This window comes from Myotis nattereri, assembly GCF_964212035.1.
Source record: "Myotis nattereri genome assembly, chromosome: 19".
NCBI lineage: Eukaryota > Metazoa > Chordata > Mammalia > Chiroptera > Vespertilionidae > Myotis > Myotis nattereri.
In genome coordinates, this window is record NC_138095.1 from 14448283 (window position 1) to 14471718 (window position 23436).

At 57.4% G+C, this 23436-nt stretch overlaps 3 protein-coding genes across 5 annotated transcripts; 1 reads left to right on the forward strand and 2 right to left on the reverse strand.

The window, feature by feature from the left end:
- The first annotated feature begins 1847 nt into the window (after positions 1–1847).
- On the forward strand, positions 1848–7732 carry NRGN (neurogranin). The gene is made up of 4 exons (XM_081113638.1): positions 1848–2041; positions 6013–6239; positions 6462–6479; positions 6899–7732. Exons 1-2 carry the CDS (start codon positions 2027–2029, stop codon positions 6232–6234), a joined length of 237 nt encoding a protein of 78 aa, XP_080969764.1. The 5' UTR covers positions 1848–2026; the 3' UTR covers positions 6235–6239; positions 6462–6479; positions 6899–7732.
- Positions 7576–13011, reverse strand: VSIG2 (V-set and immunoglobulin domain containing 2). Its single transcript, XM_081113637.1, has 7 exons — positions 12917–13011; positions 12401–12564; positions 11615–11822; positions 10458–10616; positions 9175–9294; positions 8918–9062; positions 7576–8169 (listed from the first exon to the last, which is right to left on the reverse strand). Exons 1-7 carry the CDS (start codon positions 12975–12977, stop codon positions 8037–8039), a joined length of 990 nt encoding a protein of 329 aa, XP_080969763.1. The 5' UTR covers positions 12978–13011; the 3' UTR covers positions 7576–8036.
- Positions 13012–14235: 1224 nt separating this feature from the next.
- LOC308534949 (endothelial cell-selective adhesion molecule-like) lies at positions 14236–23436 on the reverse strand. Of its 3 annotated transcripts, XM_081113641.1 has the most exons (8): positions 22852–23436; positions 20612–20699; positions 19335–19522; positions 18005–18206; positions 17626–17781; positions 15890–16012; positions 15253–15379; positions 14241–15035 (listed from the first exon to the last, which is right to left on the reverse strand). In XM_081113641.1, the coding sequence occupies exons 3-8, from the start codon at positions 19371–19373 to the stop codon at positions 14795–14797; spliced, it is 888 nt and encodes a 295-aa protein (XP_080969767.1). In that variant the 5' UTR covers positions 19374–19522; positions 20612–20699; positions 22852–23436; the 3' UTR covers positions 14241–14794. The 3 variants fall into 3 exon arrangements, with proteins under 3 accessions (XP_080969766.1, XP_080969767.1, XP_080969765.1); XM_081113639.1 differs by lacking the exon at positions 20612–20699 and having other exon boundaries at positions 22852–23111; XM_081113640.1 differs by lacking the exons at positions 15253–15379; positions 20612–20699 and having other exon boundaries at positions 14236–15035; positions 22852–23118.

Here is a 23436-nt window from a genome sequence, read left to right on the forward strand (position 1 = left end):
TAGGAACAGAGGAGGGCTGGGCTGCCTGTGTGGGAGTTTGGGGGGAGGCGCGATGTAAGGATATACCCTCTCCCCTTCAACTCTGACCAGCAGGAAGGGCGCCCAGAGGCAGCGCAGGCTGCCGAGGGACCGTTGCCTAGCAACTTGGGAGACTTTACTGCAAACTCACTAAATCCCGAATTCTAATTTGGGAAGAGAAAAAGCACAGAGTCCAGGCCTGCTATCCACTCTGCCCCCGATTTCCTCCTTTTTCCTCTCGATATTCTGGAGTTGAAGTCCCACCGGAAGTGGCACCACTCCAGGGCCCAGATGTGCACATCCGTTCGGCAAGGGAGGGCCTGAGTTCCCCGGGGGGCATCCTGCCATTTGGTGGAGGTGGGGGATGGAGGATGTGCCAGGGACAGATTGGAAAACAGATTTTCAGTTACAAGGTGGGTGGGTCCCAACCATGCTGGGAGAGACACCCTGACACCCCTCGCCCTGAGTCCCAGCCAGCACCCACCTCAGCTTGGGGGCCCAAGCTGGCCACCCCTGTCTGCATCACCAGTGGCCACTGGAATTTCCCTCCCGCTCGGTTTCCCTTCGGCAAGCACAGCCCCGGCGTGCAGGTAGGAAGGAAGCATGGAACAGCCGCGCTCTGACTGGCCAGCGGCTGTGGGCTCACGGCAGTGCAGTTTCAGACTCCCCAACGCACGCTCCCTCCTTGTTCCGTCTCGGTCAACAGGCCTGAGGAGCAGCCATCCTTTCTTCCTTCCCTCCTGTGGGATCCGAGTTGCAAAGGACTTGATAGATTTCTCAAACATGCCCCCCACCCCCTCCATATGACAGGCCACACTGCTGCTCCAGAACCCTGACAGGGTGGGGGAGGCTGGCGACCACAAGAGTGGTGGCTGCTCCTCTTAGACGTTCTGGCCATATCTCCCCTTCCCAGCCTCTTAGGAGGCCCGCATCCTTCCTTCGTGGACCCAAAGAGCCATGACTTCAATGCCTGTACTGGGGTTTAGGGTATTTATTTGTCTTCCCAGGAGGAAGAGTGAGAGTGGCCAGTTTTCCTCTTACTCTGAAGCAGTGGATCAAGCGATTAGGGAACCTCTGGTACAGAAAGTGGGAGGAAAGGGTCCTTTTCCCCAGTCAGTATCCATATATGAATATATACAAAATGAGTGCCGTGCACATAAGACTTTGTTTGGAGAAACGCATACAGATAGACAGAAGGATGGATAGCAGAAATGTAATGCAGACATCTGGGCTAGGGCGACTGCCTGTGTAGAGGCCTGTGCAGTTATTTTTGCGGGTTGTGTCTGTGTACAGGGTCTGCATGCTGAAGTGCACATTTAGTGAACCTGGGGGAACCATATATAGACACGTGGGCTTGTGAACGTTTGTGTTTGTGTGTCCACGAGCCGGTTGTATACCGACAGCGTTCTCCATTCCGCAGCTGTGTTGGTGGGACTTTTTAACCACACGTATTTTGGGGCTTTTCTTTGAGGGCGGAGGGGGAGGGCAGCTAGAGGGAGGCCTGTTCGGGACTCTGGCTAGGTTGTGGAAGTGTGGGGAGGTGGGGGGGCGGGGGGGCGCGGTTTTCCATATATGGGTGGGAGGGCGTTGTGCCCAGATGTGTGTTTGCGCCTGGGATGTAGGGGGCCTCCATCTGCCTGGCAGTCTGCCGCCTGAGCAGCAAGAGGTTGGATAGGGGAGGATGAGTGTGTAGGAGGAGTGGATGGAAATGTGTGGGAGGAGGGGTTGGGGCAGGAGCGGGCGCGCGGCGGGGGGGCGTGGCCGTTCCTCCAGTTTCCCCGCCCACCCTGTCCGAGGCGACTCGTGATTGGCTTCTAGACCGCAGGGCTCAGGTTACATTCGCGAGCAGAGCGGAGCGCGGGAGAGCGGACCGAGAGCGCAGCTGAGGGTTCGGCGCGGGTCAGCGCGTGCTGCTCGGCCCCCCGAGTCTCCTCCAGGGACCACTCGGACCCACCCCCACCCTGCGCCAGCTCCGCCCAGGCGAGGACCCCCCGCCCCCAACACCAGTATGGACTGCTGCACCGTAAGTTAGAGGGCCCGGGGGACGGGCACCCTGATTGGTCTGGGGCAGGGACTCCAGGGAACCCCCTGGAGGGAGGGTAAGGGCAGGGAGAGAGGGGAGTGGGTGCAAAGACCCAGGAGCAATAGGTGTGCCTGCTGAGACCTGGTGGAGGGTGGTTGCAGGCACCCGCCTGACTTGGAAGCCCGAGGAAAATGCTCCCCATTTGCGGGGGCGTCTGGGCGTCTGGGCGCCCATCCTCCAGGCGGTCTGGGTTGGACTGGGAACTGGGCATGGATGGCTCTGCAAGCAGGGAAGCTGCAGGTTAGAGGGAAAGAGAAACTTCCCCCTAGAGAGCGGGTAGAAACCATCGCCTAGGGATGCTGCACCGACTCCCTTCTGACTCTTCTCACAGGCCTTCGGCCCCCAGCCCATTCCCCATCCCACTGCCGCCGCGGTGGGTGGGCGCACAGTGAGAGGCTCCGGAACCTCGAGCCCTGTTTGGCGCAGGGTAGGATAGTCAGTTCATATTGGTTAGCTTCGTGACGATGATGGACAGCAAAGAGCCTCGTCAGTGTGATTCTGGGGAGGGGTTGGCCCGGCTCCCAACGCCTCCTAGCCCCAGAGGGGACTGGGTGACCGCGGGAGAGCCCTGCTGGCGAGGGAAGGAAGTGTCTGCAGTCTGTCAGCGCCCACGGAGACCTAGATGCGCAAGTGCCTAACGTCAAAGTAGATTGCTGTTCAGGGGACTCTGGTATGAAAGTGCCTGGCTCACTAGAGGAATACAGTGATCATACATAAATATGAAATTTATTTTTCTTTTTTATTTTTATTTTTTTTAAAATATATTTTTTATTGATTTTTTTACAGAGAGGAAGGGAGAGAGATAGAGAGTTAGAAACATCGATGAGAGAGAAACATCGATCAGCTGCCCCCTGCACACCCCCTACTGGGGATGTGCCCGCAACCAAGGTACATGCCCTTGACCGGAATCGAACCTGGGACCCTTCAGTCCGCAGGCCGACGCTCCATCCACTGAGCTAAACCGGCTACGGCTATTTTTCTTTTTTAATGACTGATTTTTAGCCCCGACATATGGAGAAAGGCTACTGCAAAGTCCTTGCTTTCTCAGCCATTCAGGCCACCCAACTAATGATACAAGAGCTTATGACTTTGCTTGCTTCCCACCCTCCACCGTTAAAAAAAAAAAAAAATAAGCGAGGTTTGGAAAGAAAGGATAGCCCAGATGATAAAAGGTGAGAATTCCTTACAACTGGGTACCAAGAGGCAGAGAGAACTTAGGATCAAGCCGTTGTGGTTGTTATTATGATTTCCGTTCATATTAATATTAATCATAGTTGTAAATTTGGGAATGCTTCTCATGTACCTAACACTTTAATCATCACAATGGCCATGTGAAGTAGATATTATTTTCCCCATTTTACAGATGTGCAAACAGGTTTAGAAAGAGTAAATGATTTGTCCATGGAGGCACAGCCTCTAAGTGTGAAGGCAGGATTCAAACGTAGCCTTGGCTGGTCCAAATACATTACCTCCCCTCTAAATATTTACTATTTCCCTCATTATAAAGGTAATTTGCTCATACAAGAAAATGTAAAAACTAGAGATAAGCATAAAAAAGAAACATGTCAATCATCTGCAACCCCACCCCCTGGAAATGCCCTGGTAACATTTTTCATTCCAGTCTTTTCCTTTTATTCTCCAGGAGGCAATTTTGGGTTGTGGAAGGAGGACTGGGCTCTTAATGGAGGCTCTTGGGTTCCACCGAAGAAGAGCTCCTTACCCCTAACAGTATTTTTATTAAGTAGAGAAAATAAGTGGATGGAGGGTTCTGCATATGTGTGTGTGCGCGGGGCGGGGGGGGGGGGGCAATATTGCTGAGATGGTAAGAATGATGGGGACAGCATGGTGAGTGAAAAGAGGTGAGAGAGCACAGAATCCAAGAGGCTGGGGAAGGAATGTAACTCATCTCAGATGGCACCTGCAGGAGTAATTAGGGGAGAATGTTGGGTCTCTGCCTGTCGGCCCTGGTTTGCCCTGACCACGCTCTTGAGTGCCCAGAAAGCCAACCTGAGTGGTTGGTAGGCATGCTTGGAAGGAGCGTCCCCTAAGAAAAGGAGAAGCTGCCCTCTAAACCGTACAGAAGAGGCAAATGCACAATTATCCCAGCTGTTGTGGCTGGGAGGGGTGGTGACGGCAGGTTAGTCTAAGTGTTATTGGGGAAAGAAACTCCTTCCTCAGTTCAACCTCCACAGCTGCCAGCTGAGGACAGGTGGGCCTCCAGCTGAGGACAGGTGGGCTTCCAGCTGAGGACAGGTGGGCTTCCAGCTGAGGACAGGTGGGCTTCCAGCTGGGGACAGGTGGGCCTCCAGCTGAGGACAGGTGGGATGGGGCTGGTTTCTTTGGTCATTCTCCTCTTTTGAGGAGAAACTTCCCAGTTCCCTGAGAATATCCCAAAAATGGCTTAAGCCTTTGGTTTCTAGGTGGTGAATAAGATGTCAGGAAGAGAGCACAAGACCGGGCGGGGGGGGGGGGGGGGGGGGACGGGGCGGGGGGACGGACAAAAAGTGTGCCAGGCCCTCCACAATCACACTGGCCTCTTGATAATTCCCTTTCACTGCATTTAACTAACGATGGGCACACACTGAAGAACTCTGAAATCTATGAAACGAAGATAGCCTTCGGAAGCACGGCGAGGAAAGGCATTTGTAATCTGTGCTTAGACCTCTGGGGTTTTCATCTGTGCTCCTGGGGCAGGACCTGGTTGGGGTGGTGATCACTGAAGGCCCCACTTCTGTGAACTGGATGGGGAAGTGCATAGAACTGGACGACTACATGAGACCTGGTCATCGCACGCCCAGGGAGCCAACCACAGTGAAAGCAGTGGAAATCCTCAGGCTGAACAAAGGAGGGCAAGTTCCTAGAAGCCAGAGGGTCAGGTCAAAGGAGAAATGCTCTTCTGACTTCATAGTAACCATCTGCTTCCCAACCCACATTAACACAGCACACGGGTCAGGGGCTGAGGCCCTCTCCAAGCCGGGGCCTTGCCTCTGAAATCACTGTGGCCAATCAGTGCCCTGCTCCTTTCTACTCGCAGCTGGGGCAGGCTGTGGGAGAAACAGAAAGCTGGGATGTGGGGTGGAGAGAGAGAGAGAGAGAGAGAGAGAGAGAGAGAGAGAGAGAGAGAGAGAGAGAGAAACATCAATGATGAGAGAGAATCACTGATCAGCTGCCTCCTGCACGCCCCACCCTGGGGAGGGAGCCCACAACCTGGGCATGTGCCCTGACCTCCTGGTTCATAGGTCGATGCTCAACCACTAAGCCATGCTGGCTGGGCTGAATTTATTTTTATATGACCAATTTCACCTACAAAAACAACTAGTCCACATCAACTCATTATTTAAACAAATTATGGTAATATCTGCCATTTACTGCACAGCTAGAGTGTGTCAGAAACTTTATGCATATTGAGTTGTTTATTCTTCCCCGAAACCCACAGAGGTAGGTATTATCCTGACTTCAGAAGGGGCCCTTTCGAGCTGGAGGCATCTCTGAGGACAGGGAGAGGCAGCCACATCCAGGAGTGCCTGCTGCTCACGTGGCTCCTCCAACCCCGCCCCCTCCTGTCAGCTCTACTGCTCCCCATCTCCACTGATGGCCATGGGCCCTTGGCCACTCAGGGGTCTCTGGTTGTCTTGCATCCCATCCAACCGTGCGCTCTCTTTCCTGAGTGGGGAATACAACTGTGTCCACCTGAACCTGGACCTGAACCGCCCCTTTTCCTGCCACTGCCCAGGAGGGACACACACACACACACACACACCCCAGCGACACCCTGCCTTAGCCCTTCACCACCCCTTCCCTGCACTTCCTACCCCCGCCTCGCCCTCGCCAACCCCTAAGGCTCTCCTCCTACCTAACCCGCGCCGGGTCTCGGCCCAGTCCCCGCACCAATACCCCTGCCCCGCCCCCAGGAGAGCGCCTGCTCCAAGCCGGACGAGGACATCCTAGACATCCCGCTGGACGATCCCGGCGCCAACGCCGCCGCTGCCAAAATCCAGGCGAGTTTCCGGGGCCACATGGCCCGAAAGAAGATCAAGAGCAGAGAGAGCGGCCGGAAGGGCCCGGGCTCCGGGGGGCCTGGCGGAGCTGGGGGCGCGCGGGGAGGCTCGGGCAGCGGCCCCAGCGGAGACTAGGCCAGGTGAGCGGGTCCTTCCCCAGCCCTGGGGTCCGCCGAGAGCACCCGCTTCTCCGAAGGAGCAAGGAAGACGGAGGGCGGGCAGAGGGAGAACGGGGGGGGGGGGGACTGGAAATCTGGAACGGGAGGTGGGGGGTAGGGGGGGGGCTTAGGGCGCTGCGGACCCGAGAGCTCACCGATTTCTCTCTCCACTCCCCCTTCCGCCCCTCCTCCCCCGGCCCGAAGAACTGAGCACTTTCGAAGGTAACAGGACGACCTGGAGGCGACGGGGTGGGAACCCGAGCGGGAGGGAGAAAAGGAGCCGGTCCCCATCCCTTCCCTCTGCCCGCCCTCGCCCCCCCCCCCACCCCCCCACCCCCAGCGCCGGAAAACGCGCCGTGCGACTCCTCCCGACGCCCGAGGCTGCGGTGGGGACACACCTGAGCCAACACAGATGTGCAGTCACCCCGTTTGGCTACTCGATCACGGCCCGGGGGCTCTGGCGCACCGTGGTGCGCGCACGTACCGGCCGCAGCTGGGTTCAGATCAATGACTCGGTGGGGGGTTGGGGGGGGAATCCGGGGTGCCTGGGGCCCCTGGCGCTCCCGCCCTGTGGTCCGGGTCTAGAAAGGGGGAGAGGAAGTACCGGAGAGGGCAGGTGCTCAGACCTTCTCTGTCCTCAGTTCCCCAGGAGAGATGGATGCCGCGACCCCTCCGCAGTGACGCGACCTCCCCGCAGTGTTTGTGACCCTCCCCTTCCCGCCACCCTGCCAGCTTCGGGAGCCGCCCTACGTCCTCAGAGACCCTGGCCCAGGCCGGCTCCGTCGAGGAGTCGCCGAGCCCGTGCCCGTCCCTGTGGTTCTCCACCCCAGTGAGGTCCCGTGCGCCCTCCTTCCCCACCTGGCCCCAGACCTCGCACTCCCCGCGCGTCCGTCCCCGCTTCTCGCCCCGCCTCCCCGCACCTGCATGCAGTTTGGCCTCCACGGCCTCCTCGGCGATCCCCCGAGTGCACCGCAGAGGGCGCCCTACCCTCTACGTTGCCCAGGACACGCACTTGAAAAAAAAGCCCTTTCGTTCCCCGCACGGCTACAGGGGGCGTCTTTCTTCTCTGTGCCGTTCTCGCCCTCGCCCAGCCCCAGAACTTTGGATCTGGGGCGAGGAGAGGGGGGGAGAGAGTTTTTATGGTGTCTGGTACCCCTTGCTCCGACGGGAAGGGAAGTCCCTCTTGCACACCCCACCCCACGCCTGCCTGCCGTCCGCCCTCCGCGCACCCAGGCGCCGCAGAGCCACCCCTCCACCAGCTCTTCTTGTTTCGCGGACGCTGAGCGCGGGGTGGCTCGGTGGGAGGAGTCCGTTGTGGCCCGGCCCCTGCCCTGCTGGCTCCGCCCCCGACGGGCCCCTGGGGCTGTGGCCGGAAGATTTTTTTTTTTAATTTTTTTTTTTTTTTTTTTTATCTACGAGTGTGCATGTGACTGTGCTGGGTTGGAATGTGAACAATAAACAGGAATGTCCAAGTGTCCCAAGGGTGTGAGAGGGGAGGGTGCCTGGGTGCACAAAGCCATTGCTCACAATTTGAACAAGTCTCCTTTGACCCAACCAAAGGGTGGAGGTGGGGGTGGGGGGGAAGGGGGAGAAGGGCGAGGGACGTCGGATAAAACCTCCCCTTCCCGCAGACAGCATCACATCCGGCCGTAAGCCCACTCCTTCCCTGACTGGTAACACTCCGGGCCGCCTAGAGGGGTTGCTGCACCGCAGAGGGAGACAAGATGGTACCCGGAGGCTTTAATTGTGGGTGTTCCCCCTCGGTGATGGGCGGGGCAGTCAGACGACCACAGGGAGCTTGGACTTGGTGGTCTTCACAGAGGCGGCAGAGGGGGGCTTCTCCAGGAGCCCATCGCTAGGATCGGTCATCCCAGAGGTTTGCTCAGAAATCCCAGGAGCGGTGGCGTCCTCTCTGATGGTTGTAAACACATTCTTAGTGGCGGCTGGAGGCATCCCTTCCTCCACGGACACGCCTCCCCCGACCCAGGGTCCTGGACACTTTACTGTGCCTGAGAGTGAATCATCTGCGGAACGTTGGTTGAAATGAAGATTCCAGGCCCCATCACCCCCAACACACACATGCTACTTTCGGGAGGGGTCGGAAGTGGCCTGAATCTGAATGTTAACGAGCTCCCAGGCATTTCTGTCCAAAGGAGATCGAGCCCACAACCCGGGCATGTGCCCCTGACCAGGAATCCAAACATGGCCTCCTGGTTCATAGGTCAACGGGAGGACCACACTTGGAGGAATACTGCTCTGGTGCCTAGTTTGGATCCCACAATTGACAATGGATGACAGAGGCAGCTCTTATCTCTCCTCTCCTTGCTGCTTTCCCCCCCCCCCCCCATATACACACAGAATTCACACTCAGCTGAACGCTCAGGGCAAATCTAACTCCTGGAATCCACGACCTGTTGATGTTTATGAAAGGCCCTGAAAACTGAAAATTCTTATAAGTATGAAGAGGGTAAGGGCAGCTTATACACTTGCTCACACACAAATACACCCCTACACACACACACACACACACACTCACACCCCAAATCCCAGGGCTGAGCGGCACTCCATACCCCCCAAAGATGTCACAGTTTGAGGGCTGGCATCATCTATCCTTACTCTGAGCCCTGTCCTCCCTCTGCGCTACCCGCCCTTCTGCTCACCGAAGGTCACTACCCCCGTAAGTCTCCTTAGGCCTCTTCCTCCTCTCTTTCTGGAATCTCATGAGGCAGAATACAGCAACAGACAGGATCAGCACGCCCAGGAGCACTCCGATCACCGCCCCGGCCATTCGGCCTTGGGAAGGGTCTAAGGACACACAGGACCCTCAGAGCTGCAGGCCCTCCTTGGCCCCTCAGACCATCTCATGCAGCCTCTGCAGCCCAGGCCCGCCCGCCTGGCCTCTGCCCAGCATCCCTACCAGTCACAGACAAGGTCAGTTCGCAGGAGGCACTGCCCATCTGGTTGGTGGCCACACAGCGGTAGGTGCCCGAGGAGGCCCGCGAGAGATTGGTGAGAATGAGCTGACCGGACACCTCATCTAGAGAGTAAAGAGGAAGTAAGTGTTCCATTACTGGACTCGCAGTGAGCACCCCCTATGACGAAAGCATTTTTCATTTCATCCTGTCAGGAAGGGACTAACCTCAATGTATTAGTCAGTCCCTTCCTAACCAATAAATGCCAAAGCCACTGCAACTCCTGTGCACTTTCCGCCCTGCGCAGCTGCCTTCTCAGGGCGGGGGAGGCTGCACACGTGTAAAGCTCAGAAACTGGCAATGGAATTGGGGTGGGTGCTCACAGGCTGATGTCAGGTTCCTGGTTTCGGGGGGGGGGGGGGCGGGGAGTCTTCATCACTAGAAACTGTATCCCCTGGGATGGCTCTAAGCTGGACCCAGTGCTTTTCTAAGCTGCTTACCTCCCCCCCCCCCACTTTTTTAAAAAAATATATTTTTATTGATTTCAGAGAGGAAGGCAGAGGGAGAGAGAGCTAGGAACATCAATGATAAGAGAGAATCATTAATTGGCTGCCTCCTGCACGCCCCCTACTGAGGATTGAGCTTGCAACCCAGGCATGTGCCCTCGACCAGAATCAAACCCAGGACCCTTCAGTCTACAGGCCGACACTCTATCCACTGAGCCGAACCCTCAAGGGCTAACCTTTCTTAAGAAGGCGGAGCACACAGCAGGAAGTGACCTGGGCTCTCTGGATTGAGAGAGGGTGGGCTGGGGCTGGGAAGAGAGAGGGCACTGGAGCGAGCATGAGGAGGCTGAGAAGCCAAGGCTCTTAGCCAGTTACACGGTTCCCCCAGAGAAACCAGCTAAGTGATCAAGACGGTCCATGCTACTCTGCCTCAGTTTCCCTTCTAGGAAGTTTGGAAATGATTCATGACCCTGAAGAAATCTCAAAAAAAACTCTCCCAAACAGACAAGCGGGGATCACAGAATGCCCCTGCCTTTCACTCTCTTCCACAATATCAGGAGTCTACTGAGCTTGAGAAATGCGTCCAGGATCACGCAGTCGCAGACTGTGCAGGGATACAGACAGGAGGCACCAAGACAGGAGCCAAGGAAGATGCAGGGAGAAGGTACAGCGTTTGTCTCATGCACACACACCTGGCGCTGGTATTGTGGGTGCGTGGGGTTTAGAGACCAGGTTTGCCCAGGTCCTGAGTCCCCCCCTCTTCCTTCACGCCCGGCCCTTACCTTGCACCATGCTGCCGGGAGGAGGTGTAGGAGAAGATCCAAGGCGGACCCAGTTGTACACGGGCCTGGGAGCCCCTTCAGAGGAACTGCACCTCAGGGCAGCAGAGCCTCCCACAGACGTGTGACCGGTCTGGCTGCACACAGGGCCACTGGGGGGCACTGCAAAAGTCACAGAAAGAACCTTGGTGGGCTTCCGATCCTCCGCCCCCCCGCCCCATAAAATGCTGGATTTCCTCATTCAATACTCCACCAAACAGCGGTCCACTTTTGGGGTAGAAACCTGGCAGGGAGGGTCCCGTGTCTGCATCCCCAGGAAATGATTCACATGATTGGAAATTCTGATTGTTAGAAAAATCTTCACGTTGAGCCCAAATCTATGTTAACCATTGGTCCCAACTCCTGCCCTCTGGGCCCACAAAGGGAAACGGAAGATCTCTCCTTCACAGGACAGCCTTTCAGATTCACCACCTCCTAATTCAGCGGTTCTCAACCTGTGGGTCGCGACCCCTTTGGCGGTTGAACCACCCTTTCACAGGGGTCGCCTAAGACCACCTGCATATCAGATATTTACATGACAATTCATAGCAGTAGCAACATGACAGTTATGAAGTAGCAACGAAAATGATTTTATGGTTGGGTCACAACATAAGGAACTGTATTTAAAGGGCCAGAAGGTTGAGAACCACTGGCCTAAGTGGTCTCTTTTCCATCTAACCATCCGCAGCCTCTTTGGTCGTTTCTTCTGTTTGCTCATCTCCGAGCAGGCTCTAGTCTGGGGTGAGATGGAAGCTCTGAACACAGAACTGGTGCGTAGTGTGGTAGAGGCCCTTGTTCCTTTCATGGTCATCCCCTGCCTCTGCCACTGACCTGGGGAGGGACAGACTCTGAGGTGGGAATGGGAGGTTCCCCAAAGATGGAGCTGTTGGGGGCATGACTCAAACCCTGTATGCGGGACCTTTGTTATAGGGCCTGAGGGAGGAGCACCTGTGGAGGGTGGAGCAGGAGCAGGACTGGCTGGGTCAGAAGGCTCGAGGAAGGAGGTGCTTTCCCTCGGGGTCCCCAGTGCAGCTGTGTGCTTGGGCTGGAAGTCAGGATATGGGGGATCTCCCAGGGCCCGCATCGTCTTTCAGGGTGTGTGGGTCCCCAGCCCGCCTTACCCAGCACAGTAAGGTTGACTAGCCCCAAGCCATTGGTGTAGAAATCTGGCGGGTTGTTGACTTGGCAGAGGTAGGTTCCCGTGTCTGAGGGCTGGACATCCGCCAGGGTCAGGGTGGCCACCCCTCCTGTGGGGGGGTTCTGACGCAGGCTGGCCCGCTTTGCCTTAGAACCCGTGGGATACAGCTGTCCGTTGGTGAAGTACAGGATCTGGGAGAAGCAGAAGACACACACACGCGCGTGCTCCTTCTCCTGGCTGGCATCAACGCTTGGTCCCTTCTCACGAGGCCCATCCCTCACCCCAGCCAGGGAATCTGACACTCTGTAGCCGGAACCCCCAAGGTCTAGCTCCCCAAATACCAGCCCTTCCCAAGTGAGAAATGGACTATATTCGCTGCTTTCAACTAAGTATGGCTCTCAATTTGGGGAACAAAATACAAATATTCGTGGAAGGGGCAGCATTTTATCCTACTTTCAGTCCCGGCAGCTGAGCGTCCATTACCAGCGTGTATTAACTGCAGCTGGGCCGGCACTGACGCGGGGGATTGCATAGGCAGCCACGGGGTAGGCAGGTGGCTACAGGAGCGTGTGTGTGGCCTGGGATTACAGATTGCGGTCCTCTAGAAAGATCTAGAAAGAGTCCACTTCTTTTCTCCTCCAAGCACACTGAGCTCTCAACGCACCCTCCCTGCCCTCAGCCTGGGTGGGTTCCCAGTTCCTGCCTCGCCGGGCCTACCCAGCCACAGGCCAGAGCCGCCCCCTGGCCTCCTCCCCCACCCCCGGCTCACGGGCGCGGACGCAGAGATGGGCTTCCCGGGCTGCACAAAGCTCCACTCCAGGGCGAAGCTGTCCGTCACGGATGTGCTGTAGGTGCAGGTCAGCTCGGCCGACTTGCCCACCGGCGCGCTCAGGGGCTCCGCGGGCACACGCACCTCCACCGCGCGGCCGGGCGCTGGGGGCGCACAGGGAGGGCGGGCGGCTCAGACGGCCAGCCGGAGGCCGAGGGGGTGGGGTCGGGGGCCGGACTCCCAATCTCAGGGGGGATCTGGAGCCCGGCCCACCGGTGGGTCTTCCCCCAGCCCTCCCTTCTCGAAACCCAAAGTTTCAGGAGGGAGGAGCGCACACCGCGGCTGAGTTCTGTGGGTAAAAGGACGAGCCTGGCCAGGTATGCGGGTGTGTTTGTCCGGGAGAGGAAAAGAATGGTTCGGCAGTGGTTCAGGCCTCCCCGGGGGGGCTCGCTGGCCCTACTGGCCCTGGATGCCCTCTCCCCGGCCTCGCGCACCCCCAGCCCGGCCCCTCCTCACCAGTCATGCAGACCAAGCCCAGCAGCGCCCCGCACAGCAAAGGCCCGGGGAGCCGGGCCATGGCCGCGTCCTGCCGTCTTGGGTCTGGTGTCCCCGCGCAGGAAGGGAAGGCGGTGCCCACAGGGCAGCCTCGCGCGCAGGTTGGGGCGAGCCTGGCTATCTCAGAGCAAACAAGGGGCGAGGCCGGCGCCCTCGCTAAGGAAACGCCTCGCCCTCCTCCAGGCCCAGTTCTGGAAGCGTTTTGACTGGACTCCCTTCTTCTGTCCTCCTCCCTCCAGTTTCTGAAGTTGTGGGACCCTGGGGAACGGACTGGGCAGGGGGTGAGGGGTGGCCACCTGAAGGGAAGGGGTGGGACCTGCGGCTCTGCAGGGAAACCTGCCCTGGAGACAGGTAGGTGGTTTGACAACCTGTGGGCCGGCAGCAGGCATCACCGCTTTGGGCTTCACCCCAGAGACCCTTTCCGATGCCTTGAGAGATTCGAGTTCCTTCCAAGCCCCTCCTCTTCTCCCTGAGATCCCCTCTCTGGCACTTTTATCACTGGCTGATGGGAGTCTCCATGGCAACAACAGCTGCCTCCCACTTCCCCAGTCACTCCTTTCTATGGGCAGGGAGGTGAGGCTTGCAGGGGGGTGTGTGTTAAGGGTTTAGTGGTCTGGCATCGGGGAGCCCCAATCAGGTTCCTCGTCTCTGCCCTTGAAGAGGAAGCAAGAGGTTAAATGCATCACCCCCACCACCACCCCCTCACCCTCCTCACCCCCACACCCCCGTGCCCCCCACCCCCACCCCAAGCTCTGGGCACTCAGGCTCCTGCAGAAAGTGCACCGGTTTCATTCCCTTGCTGCTCACAGCAGGTAAGGGTTTTCCCAGCCTGGAGCTCTGTGTGCCTCTCCCATGGCACTGACAGTAAATGACCTTTTAAAGACTCTGGAAGAGACCTAGCCGGTTTGGCTAAGTGGATAGAGCCTTGGCCTGGGGACTGATGGCCCCGGGTTAGATTCCGGACAAGGGCATGGTACTTTGGTTGCAGGCTAGATCCCTGGTCAGGGTGTGTGTGCAGAAGGCAACCAATTGATGCCTCTCTCACACACATCGATGTTCCTCTCTCCTTCCCCCCATTTCCACTCTCTAAAAAATAAATGGAAAAATATCCTCAGGTGAGGAGTAACAAAAAATAAAGGCTTTAGATGAGCTCTCCCCAGCCAGTAAGGCAGAGGCTGTGTGGAGAAGCCGGCCTAAGTACACGGCCTGGGCAGGGGTCCTCTTTGCATCATCCCCAACTTCTCCCGGGAATTCCAAGTTTGAAGAGAGGATTCGACTCTCACTTTCCATACAAACACAATATATCTTTATTGCAGTTTGTAAAATAAAAATAAAAACACACATCTTAAAACACGCATTTCAAGTTAGTTTAACAAATATCTTCCCTGTCCCCTGCCCCAACAAAACCCAACCAAGCCAGCAGGACAGGGTATATTAATGCAGGGAGCTGGAGTGGGAGTGAAGGGTAGTGTTAGATGGGGGTGGGATAGAGGTCAAGAGGGCCAGAAGGACTCATTGACTGGCAGTCTCCACCAGGGCTGGGGGGTAGGAGGTAGCCAATCTCAGCAGCATTCCTCTGCTGTATTAGGGTGGTCCCAGGAGGGGGTTCAGGCTCTTCCCAACCCCAGGTCCATTTCCTCTTCTTCTTCTACCTCCTGGAAGTTTGAGTCTTAACTAAGACCCAGTTTTCCCATAGTAAAGAAGGATGGGTGCAAAGGACTGGAGATCTAGAGGGGGCCAACCCCCCCAGACTCAGGCCTCTATGCTGGGGTAACCCCCATTGTAATTACTGTAGGAAGGAGAGACACCAGATGGCTCTGCCCACAAATGGCTGGGCCGTCACACCAGAGACCCAGCCTGATTCTGGGCGGGCACCATCACGGGGACAGCACCCTTGCGACTCAGAGCAGAGGGTGAGACCCAACCAAGACTGCGTGTGGGGGTCGATGCACCCAGCCTGGAAGAGCCGTGGGGCGGTCTGAGGGCTGGTGACGAGGTGACAGAGGAAAGGGTCCCATTCTTGGAGATTGTGTCTGAGCCCTTCGGCCAGGGCAGGGTCCGAGGAGCAGTGGCATCTTCCCTGGTCATCAGAGAAGCAGTGAGGTCAGAAACTGGAAGCGAGTGAGTTTCTACAGGCCTCGTCTTCCTCTCCCCTCCCCCCACTTCAGCTCTCCTCTCCCTTCAAGTCTACCCATAGGCGTAATGCTTCAGCCACAGCCCATGCTTCCATCAGATGACAGCTGCCTGCATTCCCAGCCTCCCTCAGGGAGCTAGGACAGTCCTGTCTGGGCACTTACTTGATATCATTGGCCACCTCCTCTGGGACCTTGCCCTGGCGTTGGTACAAGAGGACCAGTCCAGCTAGCAGCCCCAATCCAACCAGGGTGCCCACAACAGCTCCAGCAACCACCGCAGCCCCAGGCCCTGGAAGAACCTTGGTGTCACAAGCGACATCCAGCTGTCCCCCCTCCCTCTCCAATGCTCTACCCCACTGCCTCCATACACCTTGTGTCTTTTTCTCAGTTAAGAAGAGGTGGCTGGCCGAAACCGGTTTGGCTCAGTGGATAGAGCGTCGGCCTGCGGACTGAAAGGTCCCAGGTTCGATTCCGGTCAAGGGCATGTACCTGGGTTGCGGGCACATCCCCAGTGGAGGGTGTACAGGAGGCAACTGATCGATGTTTCTCTCTCATCGATGTTTCTAACTATCTCTCTCCCTTCTCTTTAAAAAATCAATAAAATATATATATAAAAAAAAGAAGAGGTGGCTGTCCAGCAGAAAATGGTCACTGACCAAATATTTGGACAAACATTTGATCAGAACAAATTTGTTGCCCTGTTACAATGAGAGGACTCAGTAGACAGGTCTTTCCCCCCCCCCCCCCGCATCTATTGCAGCCCCACCCCAACCACTGGCCCCACTTACCCCTCACTGACCTGTGCTCACTTCCAGGGTCACGTTGCAGCTGGCGCTGCCCACCCTGTTGGAGGCCTTGCAGATATAGACTCCAGACATAGAACTGGAAAGGTTTCGGAGGCTTAAAAGGCCAGATATGGCATCTGTGGACACAATTTAGTCATCAGGCCAGGGACCCAATTTCCCACTAAAAAAAAAAAAGAAAAGCCTACCCCTCCTCTGGAATGTCCTCTTTGACTCTCTGGGAAACTCGGGGGGGGGGGGGGGGAGGAGGGTAGGGAGGGAGGTTTTGGGGGGAGGAGTGTGACAGTAAGCACACTGGGTTCTGCTTCCAGGTGCAGAACTGCTGGCTCAATATCCCTCTCCATTTCCCAGGCTCAGTGTCCCCAACTGATTCTGAAAGGAGGCTAAAGAAATGATAACCAGCCCAGCCCAACCGGTGTGCTCAGCGGCTGAGTGTGGAACTATGGGCCAGGAGGTCAGGGCACATGCCTGGGTTGTGGGCTCGATCCCCAGTAGGGGGCATGCAGGAGGCAGCCGATCAATGATTCTCTCTCATCATTGATATTTCTATCTCTCTCTCCCTCTCCCTTCCTCTCTGAAATCAACAAAAATATATTTCTTTAAAAGTATAATAATAAAGAAATGATACCCAGAGAAATCAAAACAGGGTTTTAATTTCTAAATGGCAGAGTGGGGTGAGATAAAAAACATTGGCTAGGAATGAGAAAACCTGGGTTCCAGAATAGGCCGTGTGACTTTAAGCAAGTCACTTGCTATCCCTGGGTCCCCATTACTTCATCTCTAAAACAGGATAATATAACCTTCTGGATAGTGTTGAAAAATTATGTGAAATAATAATTATAACAGTTAAAGTTTATTGGATGCTTATGTACACCAAGGACTGAGTTCTTTACATCCACTAATTTATGAAAGTTTCAAAGCCAACCTATGAAGTAAGCGATATGTAAAAAAATATTATTATAAAATGGTCCAATGAAAAGTAGAAAGAGGGACTAATGAAAATCCTACCACTTAGATTCAACAGTTGCCAACATTTTGCTATACTTAATTTCCTTTCTCTTTTTACCTGAGACATTTAAAATAACGACGTCAGCATAAATCTCCAAAAATTAAGGATACTGCCCTACATAACCACAATACCATTGCCATACCTGATCGTTAATAATTCTCTAAAAGCATCTAATACTCCACAATAAAAATGTTCCATCAATCATATCTCATAAAAAATTGTTTTTAAAGTTCCAATTTCCCCAAAATGACTTTTAGAGCTGGTGTCCCATTTTAAAAATGAGGAGACAGCCTGGCCGGTGTGGCTCAGTGGTTGAGGGCACATGCCAGGGTTGGGGGCTCGATCCCCAGCAGCGAGTGTGCAGGAGGCAGCCGATCAACGATTCTCTCTCATCATTGATGTTTTTATCTCTCTTTCTCTTTCTCCCTTCCACCCTGAAATCAATAAAAAAATAAATCTCTTTAAAAAATTAGGAAATGGAGGTAGCTAGGACACAGCCAGTGAACAGCAGAGTTCTAGAGCTTCTGTAGTAACATAGTTATACGTGAAAGCACCAGCACCAGCTTGCACCTGGTAGCCCTCTTTCTCCACCACTGCCCGCACCCTCCTCCTCCCCGGTACTTTTCAGCACTGTCTTTCCTTTTCACCCCAATCCCTCTGGTACCTCATCTTTCCCCAGCCCCGGCCCCAACCCCAGCCTCTGTGTCTCCAGAAGTCTCTCACCTAAAACTGGTGCAAAGAAAACCTCAACAGATGGTTGTAACCGCTCCCACTGGTACAGGGCAGCGGGCTTACTCCTTGGGGACTTGCAGCTCAGGGTCACATTGGTCCCCACACGGGGCGCACCCAGAAGATGGCAGGATGGAGGAGCTGGAGGAACTGGGGAAGGGGAGACAGGTTAAAAACTCACACCCAAGGGACCAATAGACACCCCCATACACCAACTTCTACACACGCCCTTCAGTCACTCCATTTAACCCTCCTCCAACCTGTACACTCAGCCACTGGGGAGAGGGAACTGCCTGAACTGGGGCAGGCAGGGGGACGGGGGAGGAACGGGGAGAGACACACAAGTACTGGAAAGTGTGTGCTTCTTACTTACCCCACACGTCAAGTTTTAAAGTTTTGCTGTCGTGGCCCCTGCTTGTGCCTTGCTTGTCTTGCACGTTCACAGAGCAGCGGTAGGACCCGGAGTCTTTCTCCCGGAGGCCCTGCAGCCGCAGGGACACATTCCGGGAGGGCCTGGGGTAGACCAGGGACGCTCCATCTTGGCTTGTTGTGGCTCCATTGATGTGTGCCAACACCTGGTGTGGGCATAACCCCTGCCCATTATCACATGCCTGCACTGTGCCCACAGGCTCAGCCAATCTCCCTCCCCCAAACTGTCAAACCTCAGATGCCCCTCACCTGCACCGTCCCCTCTAACCTGTACCAGCTCCCCTCCACCCTTTCTCCCTGGCCACCCTCTCACCACCCCAGGTCCTCTTCACCAGAACGGTTCTTGATCCCCTGTATATTGTCTCCGTCTCCCACTTGGGGTGTTTGGAAAGGTGGTAAAATGGGTGAGAGGTCATGTAAACAGGGGTTATGTCTGAAAGGAACCAAGTGTCCAAGTTCAGGCCCCGTGAAACCAGGATCGACCCCTGCAGTCTAAGCTTCTTTCACACACACCCCTGTTTAGCAAACGGCCTCTTGAAGATGCGCCCTCGGGCTTCAGAAGGAGCCATGCCGCGAGGGGCTCTGGAAGGTAAGTGTCCTTGGCCTTTGCCCTAACTGTGATGCCAGGAGAGGCCAGAAGGGAGATGGCGGGAGGCTGCCCCTTGCCTCTCAAGGTGGGGACAAGAGGCAGCAGCCTGTGACTGTCCAAAGCACAGAGAATGTGAACACAGGTTGATAGGCAACTTTTAAAAAGTGGGCGTGGCTCAGTGGTTGATCGTTGACCTAAGAACCAGGAGGTCACCATTGGATTCTGGTCAGGACACAGGCCCAAGTTGTGGGCTCCATCCCCAGAGTGGAGCATGCAGGAGGCAGCCCATCAGTGATTCTCTCTCATCGCTGATGTTCCTCTCTCTCTCTCTCTCCCATCCTCTCTAATATATATATATATATATTGTGTGATATTCGCCCTAACTCTTCCCACCTCTGCCCCCAATCCTCACTGCCCCACCCCCATAGCAAAGTAAGATGCCTCTTCACTCTGTCGTGTTTGTGGCCAAATTTCTAGGGAAACTTGGGGAAAAGAGAGTCCTTTTGGGCCGCCTCCAAGATCGGAACAAAATCAAACCGATGGAGAAGACCTTGCTTTCTCCCCCCGCCCCCGCCGAAACTTTTTCCCGTCCCCCTCTCCCTGGCTCCTCCCCTTCCCTCCTCCCCGCGTCGCCATCAGCGCCCCCCGCCCCCGCTGGGCTAAGGCAGCGGCGTTGGAACCTCACCTGCTTCAGATCCTGCCCTTCCTGCTCCAGGAACCACATCAGGGTGAGCGTCTCCCAGGGCTGGGCCGAGGCCGCCTCCCCTTGGAAGGTGTACCAGGCCGGCAGCACCACCTCGTCTCCCTCCACCGCGAGGACCCTGTCGCGGCCCGAGGGCACGTGCAGCTGGAACTGGGCGCAGGAGGCGGGTGCTGGGGAGGAGAGCGAGGACGCCTGAGCTCAGACCTGCCCATCCTGGCAGGGGCGGGGGTGGGGGGCGCAGGACGCCCGGCCCATGGGAAGGACCTCAAGAGTCCTGTCCAGGGGCTCGGAGACTACCTACTCCCTGGAGGAGGCCGCAACCTGGGGCCTGCTTTCCGCGTCATCAGCGCCCGAGGGCTAATTCTCCGAAACCTCCGCCTTTGGGTGTGTGGCGCGGAGGAGGACACAGTTATGTGCCATTTATTTGTATCCAGAGGCGCAGATTTCCAGCGAGGAGGGGAAGACGCCCGAGAGGAAGGGCAGGTTTAATGGTTTTGATGTGCCTTCTGCGTAGCCCACTTGCTCCCGCAGTTTCCCGGGCGGGAGGGAGGAAGGGAGGGAGGGTGGAGGGAGTGACCGGGCTGGTCTGGATCGGAGCGTTCCTGCCCCGAGGGGTGGAGGGGCTGGGAGGCCGCTGGTAACTGCAGCTCCGGATGGACAGCCTGGGGCCGAGGTCGGAGCCGCCCGGTGCCTGCTGCGCTCCCTCCCCACTCCCTCCCCCGCCCTCTCAGCCCCGACAGGTGCGCTCCCCGGGAGAGAGGAGAGCTGGGACCCAGCAGGCTCCCGCGGGCCCTTTTGGGGTCCAGACGACCAGGGCGGATCCTCTGGGGCCACAGGGAACGTCGGCAGAGCTGGGGCACCAACAACCAAGTACGAAGTTGTGGCTGCGTGTGTCCGTGTCCAGGAGGTGGACTGGGCTGTGGGTTTCAGGGAGGGGACTGAGCGCATCCATGTGGCACCTAGAAACGCTCGCCTTTTGCCCTTTGGAGAGGTGACGGGCAGAGTCCTAAGCCGTTTGGGGGAATACCCTCGGGCTCCCATCCCGCGGGCCTGAGGATCCTGGCGGTCAGAGGCCTGGCCACTGGGCACCGCCACCTCTGCGTGGTGACCAGGCAGCCCAGGCACGGGCAGAGGCCGCAGACTGGCTGGGCTCTCCGCCCGCCAGGAGTCGGTTGAAGCCTCTCAGGCCAGGAGCACACCCGGCCAGGATGCGCACCACCCCCACCGCTTCCCGCTGCAGCCCCTGGGAGCCCCCACACCTAGTCCTTAGCCTTCTCAGCAGCCTCCTTCCCATTTCCTGGCGGGATCCAGGCAGGCCCGGGCAGGAAACTTGTGCCCAGCGATAAGCTGGAAGACAATGAGGGAGGAGGGAGGAGGGAGGAGGAGGGGGCTAGGCCAGAGGTTCTACAGCTGGAAACAACCCCTGCCTCAAGGAGCTCGAGGCCCGGGACACCCCCTCCTGGGGCGTGGCTGCCTCTCCTGGCACGTCTGCAGTGCTCCCAGAGGCCAGGCAGTTCCTACCAACGGCAGTGCTGAGCCCTCAAACCCCAAGAGTATTTCATTTTGCAAGAGGTGGAGGGGGTTCAGATGATGGCAATGGATACACTTCTGGGCAAATGCTCCCTTTCTTATCGGCCCATCAGAAACCGGGAAGCAGCAGAGGCCCCAGGCTTTAGCCTTCCTCCCTGGGTGTCCGCTGGAGCAGAAGTCCCCAACGGTTGGTCCCTTTTCACTCTAGGGTCCACAGTGTCATCCAAAGAGAAGGGGGTGGTTGGGTTTGGGCAAAGGAGACCTGACCAGCCCAAGAAAGGGACCCTCTGGCCCACTCCCCAGAGCAGAAGCCGGGGAAGACTGAGCATGGGCCTGCTCTCCAGGGCTACTATTTTTAGTCTCCCTCTTTCTCTGAGAAACTCCCCCCTCGGGCTTCTCACGCCCCAGGGGCAGCAGCGCCGGGCCACTGAGGAGCACAGGCAGCCAGGAGGAACTTGCGGAGAGCCCAAGTGCGCAGAGCCAGTGCCGGCCCTGAGCCTGGGTCCCCAGCGCCATTTAACCCTTGCATAGCCCGGGAACTCCGCAATCCCCCTGCCAACAGGTAGGGACTTGGAGCTTGGGCTGTCGCTATGAAGACTGGAGCTCAGAGTACACACACACACACACACACACACACACACACACACACACACGACTAGGAAAGCTGTGGAGATGCCCAGGCAGCCAACTGGCAATTTTTCCCCCTTGCTTCAGAAACCCCCCAGCAAGAAGGAGGATGGGGGGTAGGGGGGGGGCAGAGTGCAGAAGGAAAAGAGGTGCTGTGGTTGAAGTGGGGCGGGGAGGCTGAGAAATGGAGGCACCCTGGAACAGGCCCATCAAGCTAAAGGGGCAGGAAGCTGCCCGGATTTGGTGGCTGGGGAGCTGCTCCTGAGCCCCACTTGGTCTGGGGCTCTACTTCTTCCTGCCCCAACATCCTCGCAGCACAGACCAGGTGAAAGGGAGCGCACATGAGGGTGCTGGATTTCCCTCTACACCCTGCCTAGCCTGGCTTGCCCTGGACTTTCCACCGGACAGAAAGGAGCTCAAGATGGCCTCGCCTAACCCACGCTCCACCCCCCTGGGGTCCTTGAGGAGGAATGGCAAGAAAGCCTGGGAGGTGGGGTGCAACAGGCTTAGTTCCTGCCGGGCCCTTCTCTCCCCAGTTGGGCCACCGTGAGCTCCTGGGCAACCCTGGAAGCTTCTAATGCCCCTCAAAGCACTTGCTCCGGGGAGGTGGCCTCCCTCTCTGACTCTTTGAGGCCCGCTCTCTATTTCCTCTGTCCCCTTGACCCTGGGAACCAAGGACGGTGGTGGACCTCTGCGGGGGGGGGGGGGGGGGGGGATCACCATTCTGCTCCTCTAGGCACCCAGGCCCCTCCCCCACTTCCTGTATCCCAAATGACCTCACGGTTGTGCGTTGGGGGCACCTCCCTTGATTCCTAGGGCAGGAAGCAGGAGGAGGGGGCAGAGGGCAGCCTGGGCTGGGGGACTGAAGTGAAGTGGGGTGTCAGGCCCAGTACCAGGGAATTGCCCGGGGCCTGTGTGGGGAGGGGCAGAAGCGGAGCTGGAGCTAAGTCCTTAAGCTCTTTAGCCAGTGTCTCATCTAGCAGCTCAGCTCATCCGACTCTGCTGGGGGCTGGTGGGGAGTGGGGGTGAGGAATGGTTCGGCTACCTCACCCCAGAGGTCTACCCTGGCGATGCCCTGACCCTCTCCCCACCACACACACCTGGGATGGGAAGTGGGTGCGGGCAGTGGGTGCTGTCCTCAACCCGCAGGGATAGGGTCAGTAGCAGCCGGGATGCCCTGGGTGGGTGGGAGAGGCTGGAGTGTGTACGTGGGGGAGGGTAAGAGTCAGAGGCTGGAGTCTGGTCCCACCCAGTTCCTCACCAGGCCCCAAACCAGCTCCCTCTGGGTCGGAGTCTCCCCACCTCCCGCTCAAGTCCCCTCCCGGTTCTGGGTTTAACTTACCGAAGGTACTCAGCCCCAGGAACAAAACCTGCAGCAGGGACACCATGGCCTTCCCTGGCCCCGATGGTCAGGGGCGCTGTCTCTGGGACGCAGTGACCGCCAGGTGCCGAGGCCACGGGACAGCCGCAGTGACCGCCAGGTGCCGAGGCCACGGGACAGCTGCAGTGACCGCCAGATGCCGAGGCCACGGGACAGCCGGAGCGGACTCGGGAGCCGGGACACTGACACCGAGGGCAGCGCTAGCCAGAGTGTGCGCGCGCGGCCGGTGGCCGGGTGGGGACCGACAGGGACAGGGGGCGGGGCATTGGAAGGGGCGGAGAGGTCGCTGTCCTCCCGGGCGGGGCACGCGGGTGACCCTCCTGACCCTCCTCGAGCTCTGGGATCCGGTGGCTTTGACCTGGCCGGCGCGCAGGGTGGGGTCCGGTCATCCGGTGCACCCACCGCGGCCTGGGGCAGGGAAGACCAGGGTCCCGGCGGCCGCAGCGCAGCCAGGCTCTCTCCGCGGGGCGGGTGGGACAAGGATGGGAGGGAGGGGGCTTTGGGGATTCCTCGGTGTCCAGGGACCACTCACAGCCCCACACCGTA